Below are 12613 nucleotides of genomic sequence, written 5' to 3' on the forward strand. Positions count from 1 at the left end.
TGTAACCAGCCCCCCACACGCCCCCACTGCCATGTATGCTAGTTTTCTGTTGAACAGCACCATGCCCCCTTCCCACCCACTGTGGATACAAGATTTTCTTATCACTTGATTCAATTTGCTTCCTACCCTTTCTTTCCTCATTACTTCTCAGAGCCCAGAAGTGGACTCACAAATGCTCAATGTTCTGTAATGAATGTTTAGTAATCCATAGTTTCTATTACTCAAATAAATTTATTTTTAGCCTGGGCAACATGGCGAAACCCCATCTCTACAAAATAAAACAAATACAAAAATTACCTGGACATGGTGGCGTGCACCTGTAGTCCCAGCTACTTTGGAGGCTGAGGTGGGAGAATCACTTGAGCCCGGGAGGTAGAGGCTATAGTGAGCTGTGATTGTGCCACTGCACCCCAGCCTGGGCAACAGAGTGAGACCCTGTCTCCAAAAATAAATTTGTTTTTAAGAAATTAATTAGAATGGCTTATTCCTGCTCTAAAAGCTTGTGATTAATGACTTGGTGCTTTTAAAGCGTTTCCTGGACATGCAGGCAGTGTCAGGGCCTAATTCAAAGGCTTTTCTTTCCTTATTTCTTCAGTAAGAACAATGCCCTCCCCCTACCCCAACCCATGCCAAATGGGTTCAAAATGTTGGGAGATTATAGCTACCCCTTCAGAGATTCACTCAGAATTAGAGCTCTTGTTATAATTAAAGAACTAAGTCTAAGTTTTCATTCAGCCTTGTCAAAAGAACAAAGGTAAATTTTTTTCTCCCAGTTGTTTTGCTGTAATTTTCTATTCTTTTTAAATAAATTTTAACTTTGATTTTATTATTTTTCATGTTGTTATACAGTCTTAAAGTATTAAAAATATCATTCATAATTTTCACTTTTAATAGCTGCATTATATTCCATCAAGTTGGCATAATTTAGTCATTCTTCAATAGCTAGACATTTAGGGGTTTTCCCCCCTAATTTTTATCATTGTAAAAAACATTGCAGTGGGCCAGGTGCGGTGGCTCACGCCTATAATCCTAGCACTTTGGGAGGCCAAGGTGGGTAGATTATTTGAGGCCAGGAGTTCGAGACCAGCCTGGCCAATATGGTGAAACCCCAACTCTATTAAAATTAGTGGCGGGTGACTGTAGTCCCAGCTACTTGGGAGGCTGAAGCAGGAGAATCGCTTGAATTTGGGAGGCGGGGTTGCAGTGAGCCAAGATTGTGCCACTGCACTCCCGCCTGGGTGACAGAGCGATGGGAGGGGGAGGGGAGTAACACCAGTTGAATACTTACTCTATGCCAGGAACCATGCCAGGGGCATTTACAGAATTAATCCCATTAAAACCTCATAACAACCCAGAGATTATTATACATATTTAACACAAATGGAATCTAAGGCTTCAACATTCAACAGGCCAAGTAACTGCTCAAAGTTCTAAAAACAAATGGAGCTGGGTTTTAATACAGGTCAGTCTTACATTAGAGCTCATGCCTACTCAACATATCATTCCTTTTTTTGTTTGTTTTTGTTTATTTTTTGAGACAAAGTCTCACTCTGTCACCCAGGCTGGAGTGCAGTGGTGTGGTCTCAGCTCACTGCAGCCTCGACCTCCCAGACTCAAGTGATCTCCCACCTCAGCCTCCCGAGTCGCTGGGACCACAGGCACATGCTACCACATCTGGGAAATTTTTGTATTTTTTGTAGAGACGGGGTTTTACATTGTTGCCCAGGCTGGATCATTCTTTCTTAAAACCACGTTCAGAATCAAGTTGAGTAGCCTCCTGTAGAACTATCTGGCATGGGGTAATGGGAGAATGGCAAATACCAGGCTTGTACATCACCACTCACCATTCCTCACTCATGGCAGCCACAACTAATCAAACCTGGCACTTTACCCTCGTAATTCAATAATTAAGAATTCAAAACCTAGGAATTCTTTCTCAATTCAGTTTCAGGCAGGTGCTACCAATGGATAGGAGTTGGCATGGGAGATGTAATCAGGCACGTGGGTTCAAACCTATACTGCACACTTACTAGCTATATGACCTTGAGCAGGTCTTGCAACCTTTCTGAGGCTCAGTTTTTGTCAACTGTAAATTAAGATAATATCTCATTTGCAGTAGAATTGCCTTAGAATTATCCTGAGGATTTGTTGACAACATATATGTAGAAGTACCCAGCGCTGTACCTGGAAGAGACCAGGCCATGAAAAGTGTATAGCCTTTGAGGAGCCTGTCAATCCCTTCAGCTTGTGCTCTGGAAACTGTAGGGAACACTTTTTTTTTTTTAAATGGGAACAAAAATATCTGCTTTATTATTACCACTTACTTATAGAGGTGATTTACAGATTTAATGAGAATATATCAAAGTACTTTATAACTCACAAAAATATAAACTTATATAATGCTATCTACTTTGTATTGAGCATATTCTAAATTCTGGGACTAGTACTACAAACTTTACATATATAGTGTTACCTCTTAATTCTCAACACAACCCCACAGTTGTTATAATTACATTTAATGTATAAATGACTTCAGAGAAACACAAAAAAGATTGGGTGATTTGTTAAAGGTCCAGCTAGAAAGGGGCAGTCAGAGTTCAACCCAATATTACTTCCAAACAGAGGTTTTACTTTTTCCTTTCTACTCAGAGCTAACACAACAGCATTATTTAAGGTTCTTTAGAATAGTGGGGAGGAATCACTGAATAACCTGCTTTGACAAAACACCCAGTAAAATCTATGCTTGTATTTTAGAACCCCTGGGTTTCACACATTGTTTTTATAGTTTTTACACATCAAGTGTAAGGTGAAAAGTGATAGATTTTAAGAGCTAAGAATATGGTATGCCATCATCCCACCCAAACTTATAAACAAATCACAAATAACATGAAATAGAAAAAAACCATAAAGACTTCCTTTGCTTTTGGAAAACAGCTGAGAAACAACAAAATTCTTTTCAGAAGTACAGACAAAATTTGTTTTTGTAGTGTAGCTAATATGCCCTCCTTAGGCATTAAGACACTTTTCTGTTTGTAACCTTAATGCAGCCGTATTTCTACTCTTTATAAAAATCAAGTCTCTCAATAAAAACAGTATCTTACTCACTAGTCATTAAATTGCATCACTAAAAATGTAGTTGTACATACCAATTTCTGGCCTCTTAGAATATTCTGCACAATCAGTTTTAATCACTGGAATGAATAACTGCTCAAAAAAGCAGTACGGCTTCAATTGCATTATGATTTGGTAGTCAATATTCCTGTTTTCCAGTAAAAGGGAGATTTCATGAACAGAAACACTGGGCTCCTTATGGTTTCATCGATCAAGAGAACGTTTCTGAGCAGCTTCTGAGCAAACATTTCTTAATAGGTTGATCACAGATCTGGGGTCTTCACTCCTCATAATAGCACTGCCAGACACAATCATGTTGACTCCTGCCTCTGCACACTTATGGACAGTGTCAGGACCTACTCCACCATCGACCTCTATATCCAAAGATGGGAACTGGGTCCTCAACCAGTGAACCTTTTGCATCATATCTTCCATGAATTTCTGCCTTCCAAACCCCGGTTCCACTGTCATAACCAAGGCCATATCTATTTGATTAGCCCATGGTGCCAAATACTCAACTGAGGTTCCTGGTTTGATGGCAAGGCCAACCTTCATCCCATTCTCCCGAATGTCTTTAATCAAAGTCCCTGGGTTCTCAGTAGTCTCGAGATGAAAGGTGTACTGATTGGCTCCTGCTATAGCCATAGGCTTTACCCACTGTTCTGGCTTGGACACCATCATGTGCATGTCAAAGAAAGGGTCCTGGCCTAGCTGCTTTCGAGGGCTTTCTACCACAGGGTGACCAAAGGTGATGTTGGGATCAAAATGCCCGTCGATTACATCCAGGTGCAGATAATCGGCCCCAGAGTCTAGCATCTGGAGGTACTCGGCCCCTAAATTGGCCAGGTCGCTGTTGAGGATGGATGGGCCAATCTTGCAGCCCGACACCATACCGCTGGCTCCCAAGAGCAAGTTACCCCACGAGTCCCTGGCAAGACTAGAGCCCACTTTTTTTTTTTTTTTAAACCAGGAAATTCCTTTTTTTTTTTTTTTTTTTGAGACGGAGTCTCACTCTGTCACCCAGGCTGGAGTGCAGTGGCGCGATCTCGGCTCACTGCAACCTCCGCCTCCCAGGTTCACGCCATTCTCCTGCCTCAGCCTCTCCGAGTAGCTGGGACTACAGGCGCCCGCCACCATGCCCGGCTAATTTTTTGTATTTTTAGTAGAGACGGGGTTTCACCATGGTCTCGATCTCCTGACCTCGTGATCCGCCCGCCTCGGCCTCCCAAAGTGCTGGGATTACAAGCGTGAGCCACCGCGCCCAGCCCAAACCAGGAAATTCTATCAAAGAACCACAGTCTGGCCAGGCACGGTGGCTTGTGCCTATAATCCTAGCACTTCAGGAAACCAGTGCGGGAGGATCACTTTAGCCTAGGTGTTTGAGACCAGCCTGGGCAACATAGTAGGACCCCATCTTTACAAAGTAAAAAATTTGCCTGAGTGATGGCACATGCCTGTGGTCCTAGGTACTCGGGAGGCTGAGGCAGGAGAATTGCTTGAGCCGGGAAGGCTGAGACTTCAGTGAGCCGTGATTGCGCCACTGCACTCCAGCCTGGGCGACAGAGTGAGGCCCTGTCTCAAACAAGAGACAGAAAACAAACAAAAAAGAAACCCCGAAACATAGTTTGGAGAGAACTATACAATAGCAGTCAAGTACAGGCTGTGAATTCTGTAGGTTTAAAAAAATGGTGAGGGATGGCCAGGTGTGGTGGCTCACGCCTATAATCCCAGCACTTTAAAGGCAGGTGGATCAGCTGAGGTCAGGAGTTCGAGATCAGCCTGGCCAACATGGTGAAACCCTGTCTCTACTAAGAATACAAAAATTAGCTGGGCATGGTGGCACGTGCCTGTAACCTTTGCTACTCGGGAGGGTGAGACGAGAATCGCTTGAAGCCAGGAGGTGGAGGCTGCAGTGAGCAGAGATAATGCCATTGCACTCCAGCCTGGGTGACAGAGCAAGACTCCGTCTCAAACAAACAAACAAACAAACAAACAAAAATGGTGTGGGATACCCTGGGAGGCGTGGTTCAGGGATCCCTTCTGGAAGAGTTGGATATGAGAGGGTCTGAAGATTTAGGGTTTGGAGGAGGCACCAGTTGGAAGGTGGAACAGCATAAGCAAAAGCAGTAAGAGAAAGTTGAGAGCACAGAGAGGAGACTGACTCTTCCATCGTCAAGGGTCTGGCCTGGGGAGTGTCTTCTGCGGGGAAGGAAAAGTACCCTCCCCGGCCGGGTACTTTGGGTTTTCCTCGCGTTCTCGGCCAGCTCCTGATCTTACCCAACCAACCCCAGGAGCACCCGAAGCAGCAAAGACTCTGCACATTTCATGACTACCACCAGGAGGCAGTATGGCCCAACAACTTGGAGTATCAGGGTTCATTCAGTTCCTAGTTTGTTCCAAGAGCTGATTCTAGGAGCATGAAAGTGTCCACCAATCTAATATTTGTGGAGCACTTTGCATGGAGTTTTCAAAGTACTTTAACCCCAGTGATCTGATCTAATACTAACTACAACCCTGTGTGGTCTCTATGTGTTGGTATCATCTACCTGGAGGAAACGATGTTGAGGATTTAAGTGAATTATTCAAGTTCATTTAGACTGTGCAGAAATCTGAATTTGAACCAAGGGCCATAATCTCCACCTCGTGCCCTCTACTACAACTTACTGCCTTTTGTTAAGGAGACAGGAGCATACAAATATTTAGCATAATAATAAAAGCTTATATTAATAACTATTAAGAACCAATGGCAGTTTCAGTTTGATAAGATGAAAAAGTTCTGGAGATGGATGGTGGTGATGGTTGCACAACAATATGAATACATTTAATACCGCTGAATTGTATACTTAAAAGTGGTTAAAATGATTTGAGAGAAGTCTCGCTCTTGTCCCCCAGGTTTGAGTGCAATGGCTTTATCTCGGCTCACTGCAACCTCTGCCTCCCGGGTTCAAACGATTCTCCTGCCTCTGTCTCCCAAGTAGCTGGGATTAAGGCACCTGCCACCATGCCTGGCTAAGTTTTGTATTTTTTAGTAGAGACGGGGTTTCACCATGTTGGCCAGGCTGGTCTCGAACTTCTGAGCTCAGGTGATCCACCCGCCTCGGCCTTCCAAAGTGCTGGGATTACAGGTGTGAGTCACTGCGCCCGGTAGGCAATTTTTTTTTTTTAGGCAGGGTCTCACTCTGTCCTCCAGGCTGGAGTGCAGTGGTGGAATCTTGGCTTACTGCAGCCTCAACATCCTGGGCTCAAGCGATCCTCCCACCTCAGCCCCCCAAAGTAGCTGGGATCACAGGTGCATGCCACCACACCCAGCTATTTTTCTGGAGAGATGGGATTTTGCCATGTTGCCCAGGCTGGTCTCAAACTCCTGAGCTCAAGCAATCCACCTGCCTTAGCCTCCCAAAGTGCTGGGATTACAGGCATGAGCCACTGTACCCAGCGTAAGATGGCAAAATTTCTTTCTTTTTTTTTGATGCAGAGTTTCGCTCTTGTTGCCCAGGCTGGAGTGCAATGACAAGATCTCGGCTCACTGCAACCTCTACCTCCTGGGTTCAAGCGATTCTCCTGCCTCATCCTCCTGAGTAGCTGGGATTACAGGCATGCGCCACCACACCTGGCTAATTTTGTATTTTTAGTAGAAATGGGATTTCTCCATGTTGGTCAGGCTGGTCTCGAACTCCCAACCACAAGTGATCCTCCCGTCTCAACTTCCCAAAGTGCTGGGATTACAGGCGTGAGCCACCGTGCCTGGCAAGATGGCAAATTTTATGTTATGTATATGTTAACACAGTTTAAAAAATGACAACTACATAAATGGTTAACTATATAGCATTTATTAATAACAATAGCGACATATATCAGCAGCTGCCTTTAAAAGCACTTATGAACTTATTATTTCTTTAATTCTCACAATCATCAATTGAAGTAGGCACCATTATTATTCTCATTCAATAAATAATTTCAGGCCAGGCTTGGTAGCTCATGCCTGTAATCCTAGCACTTTGGGAGGCGGAGGAGGGTGGATCACGATGTCAGGAGTTCAAGACCAGCCTGGCCATATAGTGAAACCCCATCTCTACTAAAAATACAAAAATTAGCTGGGTGTGGTGGCGTGTGCCTGTAGTCCCAGCTGCTTGGGAGGCTGAGGCAGGAGAATCACTTGAACCCAGGAGGTGGAGGTTGCAGTGAGCCGAGATCGTGCCACTGCACTCTACCCTGGGTGACAGAGCGAGACTCTATCTCAAAATAAATAAATAAAAATAATTTCATCACTGGGTCTGTCTTTACTCCCCTCCCTCTCCTCAGGCCCCACCCCAACCCCCTTCCCCAGCAACCCTGGTATAGGCTGTGATCTGCACTTCACTGGTCCTTGGTTAACCAGTGTCATAAGTGTGATAGAATGGAAAGACCATGGGCTTTGGAGTTTACTGACCTGGAACTGATAGAGTCTCAGCTGTTTTAGTGGCTGAATGTTCTTGGGCAAGTTACTTAATCTCTCTGAGCCTCAATTTTTTTCATTTATGAAATAATAATAGTATTTACTTCATTGAGTTGTTGTGATGAGCAAATAAGATAATGTATAAATGTGAAATGCTTAACAGTGCCTGACACATAGAATGGACTAAAAAATGTTGGCTGTTATTATTTGCTGCTAGTAGGATGCTCAGACAACAATAAATAAATAGGCCAGGAGCAGAGGCTCATGCCTGTAATCTCATGCCTGTAATTCCAGCACTTTGGGAGGCCAAGGCAGGCAGATCACCTGAGGTCAGGAGTTTGAGACCAGCCTGACCAACATGGTGAAACCCCGTCTCTACTAAAAATACAAAAATTAGCCAGGCACAGTGGCAGGCGCCTGTAATCCCAGCTACTTGGGAGGCTGAAGCAGGAGAATTGCTTGAACCTGGGAGGCAGAGGTTGCAGTGAGCTGAGATTGCACCACTGCACTCCAACCTGGGTGACAGAGTGAGACTCATCTCAAAAAACAAACAAACAAAAAAAATTGAAAAGAAAACAATAAATAAATAGATGGGTATGTCCCAAGGGGATCTGAAATACCTCCTGGCCCTCGTGAGGGTGGGGATGTTGGAGGAAAGCAGCACCCAGCAGAGAATGTTTAGCCCCAATCAGCTGAGCTCATGGAATGATAGGATGAGGTGAGGTTCTTGGAGTCCAACTTCATCATCTTACAGAGGAGGAAATCGAAACCCAACAAAGAGTTACCACTTTGTGCCAGTCAACTGGGAAATTACCCTGAGAAACAGTCTGGTATGATGCGAGCCCCTCCCTGGAAGTCAGGCCCAGGCAGTCATGTGAGTTCTCCTTAGCCAGCTCTAGGGCCCCTCCCAGAAAAACAGCAGGTCACCACCAAGTCCTCTCCAGCCTCAGGGCTGTTCTGAGAGATGCTCACCTCTGTCCTTTTTCTGTAGGATCAGCCAAGAGGATCATGAAACCAGGAGATCAGCAGTTTATTGTAGCTTATAGGGCAGGGGGTACAGGGAGAGAAGGAAAGGGAGGGGCCCTGGGGACACTGCCACAGCCGTACCTTTGGTTAATATTTATTCTTTCTTCTTCCTTGGCCTGGAAGCCAAGGGAAAGTCAGTAACAGCTTGTAAAACAGGATCCCAGAGACCTGAGAAGGCTGGTTCCTGTGAAAGATGACTCAGCACAGGCCTTTAGAATGCCAGGCAGTGTCCCCTGCCTGGATGCTGCACAGCCCCACGAGCACCGTGTGGGCCCCTTTGGCTGTTACGAAGTCCAGGCTATTTGTCTGCTCAGCAGGGTGCTTGTCCCCTAGGAGCTGGGGCATGTCCTGCAGCCCCCAGCTCATGAGTAGGTATTAGCATCAGGGTCCTTGTTGTGGTTTGATCTCTGAATCCTTTCCCTTACAGAGACCCTTCATGCCTTGCCTACATACAGTGACCCTCTTTTTCTCCAGGCCGTCATTGATACTGCCTCTAGACTGGGCTTTCCAATGCATTTCATCAGGGCGTTCCCAAAGGATGCCTCACTGCCTATAAACTCAGCTCCCGTTTCCTTAGCACAACGTGGTCCTGACCAAAATTTCTGCTTCAGGCCAGGCGCAGTGGCTCACGCCTGTAATCCCAGCACTTTGGGAGACCAAGGAGGGTGGATCACCTGAGGCCAGGAGTTTGAGACCAGCCTGGCCAACATGGTGAAACCCCATCTCTACTAAAAATACAAAAATTAGCCAGGCGTGGTGGTGCATGCCTGTAGTCCCAACTACTTGGGAGGCTGAGGCAGGAGAATCGCTGGAACCCGGGAGGTGGAGATTGCAGTGAGCTGAGATTATGCTACTGCACTCTAGCCTGGTCGACAGAGCAAGACTCTGTCTCAAAAATAAGAAATAAAAATAAAAAAAATTTTCTGCTTCATCCCAATCCCCTCTCCTTCCTCCTGCCATGCGCCCTGTACTCTAGCCCAGGGTTTCTCAGTGTAGTCTGTGGACCGTCTTCTTCAGAATCATTCAGGATATGATTCCTGGGCATGAGACCTACTGAATGGAAAATGCAAATTCCTGCGCTCCAGAACTACTGAGCCAGCTGTTGCTGGTACCTTGGAACCTGCATTTTAATAATACTGGGGCTGATTTTTGTGTAGAACACAGTTTAAGAACTACTGCTCTGCCAAACCAGATTGTTGAGTTTCCTGACTGTATCTGGGTAGTCACACCTTTCTCACTTCCTGCATTTTGCAGCCTGGTGCACTCTGCTTCTCCTTTAAGCTTCATCTCACACATCAGCTCTTCTGTGCTGCTTTCCCCGAATCCAGGTTCCTTTCTCTGTGTCCACATGATCCATTGCACTTTCTACCCACCTCTGCTATAGTATCTTCTTATTGCATCAGAGCTAATTATTGGCTCCTTCACTTGTTTGTGAACTCCCTAAGGACCATGGATGTTTCATTTGAATCCCCAGAGCCTAGCAAAATACCTGGCAGGGAGAGGAGGGCATTTAATGCATGTTGCTGAATGAATGAATGAATGAATGAATGAAGAATGAATGGAGACCAGGTCATAGTCTAAATCAGAGAAGTAGATTAAGGCTGGGCATGGTGGCTCACGCCTGTAATCCCAGCACTTTGGGAGACTAAGGTGGGAGAATGGTTTGAGCCTAGGAGTTTGAGACCAACCTGGGCAACATAGTGAGACCTTGTCACTACAGAAAATAAAAAAAGGCCCAGCACGGTGGCTCACACCTGTAATCCCAGCACTTTGGGAGGCTGAGGTGGTCGGATCAAGAGGTTAAGAGATCAAGACCATCCTGGCCAACATGGTGAAATCCCATCTCCACTAAAAATACAAAAATTAGCTGGGCATGGCGGGGCGTGCCTGTAATCCTAGCTACTCAGGAGGCTGAGGCAGGAGAATCGCTTGAACCCAGGTGGTAGAGGTTGCAGTAAGCTGGGATCGCGCCACTGCACTCCAGCCTGGTGACAGAATGAGACTTTGTCCCCCCAAAAAAAAAAAATTAGATGGGCATGGTGGCACCTGCCTGTAGTCCCAGCTACTCAGGAGGCTGAGGTGGGAGGATCGCTGGAACCCAGGAAGTCAAGGTTTCAGTGAGCTGTGATTATGCCACTGCACTCCACCCTGGGCAACAGAGCAAGACCTGTCTCAACAACAACAACAATAACAACAACAAAAAAAAACAGAAAGGAAAAGTAGATTAAAGCCATTATGTAGTGGACAGAGCCACATTTATCAGGCAGACTCCTGCTTCACAGTTTCAGTCTAACTTGTTCTAAATGTTTGATCTTTTCTTGAGGAAGCTATGGGTTTACACTGTGGCAAAGGTAGTTAGTTAGGTAAGTTATGAGTTAGGACTAAGAAATATTTTTTAAAATCCTAACGTGTTTGTGTGGGAGGCCAAGAAACAGCTTTCTCTTGATCTATCTCTGAGGATAGATCCTACCAGAGTTTTTCTCCACCCTAGACCTATTCCCGAGGATTATCCATTTCAGAATTCTTGACCTTCCAACTCTAGTGACGTAACTGCCTCAGTCAGGCACGCCCTGGCCCTTGTCATGATTGTCCAGCTCAGAAATGCCAACAAACTGGTCTCTGGCCGGAACTTCCTTGCCATCGCTTTACTCCCTTCCCCTACTCCCAGCTCCCTGTATCTCTTTCCCAAACCCCAGCCCATGAGTGCCTCCTTTCTTCATTCTTGTCCACAGGGAGGTGCTCCTCTTGCTGTCTGAGGCCAGTCCCTCAGTGGGTGCTGGATTCCATCCTTCCCAATCCCACGGCGCTCGGCTCCATCAGCAGCAGCACACTTCCCTCCGTCCTCACTCTCTCCTTTCTGGCTTTTCCTTCCATACGTAAACAGTCAAGCTTCTCTCACCTCAGAAAGGTACCTCTCTCCAGCTATAAGCCAGTCTTGCAAGTTCACTTCACAGCAGAGCTTATCAAAAGAGCAGGCCCTGTTTGCTACCCACTCACCCTTAACTCCATTTCTGGCCCCACCTCTCAAGTTGTTCTTCCCAAGGCCACAGCAACCTCCTAATTGCACAATCTAGCAAGTAGTTTTTTGTCTGTTTCTTTGTTTGTTTTTGAGACGGAGTTTCGCTCTTGTTGCCCGGGCTGGAGTGCAATGGCACGATCTCAGTTCACTGCAGCCTCAGCCTCCAGGGTTCAAGCAATTCTCCTGCCTCAGCCTCTCAAGTAGCTGGGACTACAGGCACCCGCCAGTGTGCCCAGATAATTTTTTGTATATTTTTTAGTAGAGACAGGGTTTCACCATGTTGGCCAGGCTGGTCTTGAACTTCTAGCCTCAGGTGATCCGCCTGCCTGGGCCTCCCAAAGTGCTGGGATTACAGGCGTGAGCCACCACACCCGGCTGCAAGTAGTTATCAATTGCTATTTTGCTTGCACTTTGTGTGGCATTTGAGACTATGAACTACTCCTTTCTTCTGGAATCTCAGTTGTTCTTTTGTTCTTCCTTCGTTTGCAAAGCACTGTCTTTGTTCCTTTTTTTTTTTTTTTTTTGAGACGGAGTCTCACTCTGTCACCCAGGCTGGAACGTAGTGGTGCAATCTTAGCTCATAGCAACTTCTGCCTCCCAGGTTCAAATGATTCTCATGCCTCAGCCTCCCGAGTAACTGGGACTACAGGTGCCCACCACCAATCCTGGCTACTTTTTGTATTTTTAGTAGAGACGGGGTTTTGCCATGTTGGCCAGGCTGGTCTCGAACTCCTGACCTTAGGTGATCTGTCTGCCTTGGCCTCTCAAGGTGTTGGGGTTACAGGCGTAAAAAAAAGACTGCACCCAGTCTTTTTTTTTTTTTTTTTTTTTTGAGGCAGGGCCTGGCCCCGCCTGGTGACTCACACCTGTAATCCCAGCACTTTGGGAGGCCGAGGTGGGCGGATCACGAGGTCAAGAGATCGAGACTATCCTGGCTAACACGGTGAAACCCCATCTCTACTAAAAATACAAAAAATTAGCCGGGCATGGTGGTGGGCACCTGTAGTCCCAGCTACTCGGGA

The 12613-nt window shown here is 46.0% G+C and overlaps 1 protein-coding gene across 1 annotated transcript; it reads right to left on the reverse strand.

The window, feature by feature from the left end:
• Window positions 1-3007: 3007 nt before the first annotated feature.
• Window positions 3008-4024, reverse strand: RPEL1 (ribulose-5-phosphate-3-epimerase like 1). The gene has a single exon (XM_032754718.2). It carries the CDS (start codon window positions 4000-4002, stop codon window positions 3316-3318), a length of 687 nt encoding a protein of 228 aa, XP_032610609.1. The 5' UTR covers window positions 4003-4024; the 3' UTR covers window positions 3008-3315.
• Between the last annotated feature and the right edge of the window lie 8589 nt (window positions 4025-12613).

Source organism: Hylobates moloch, unplaced genomic scaffold (genome assembly GCF_009828535.3).
Source record: "Hylobates moloch isolate HMO894 unplaced genomic scaffold, HMol_V3 SCAFFOLD_3, whole genome shotgun sequence".
NCBI lineage: Eukaryota > Metazoa > Chordata > Mammalia > Primates > Hylobatidae > Hylobates > Hylobates moloch.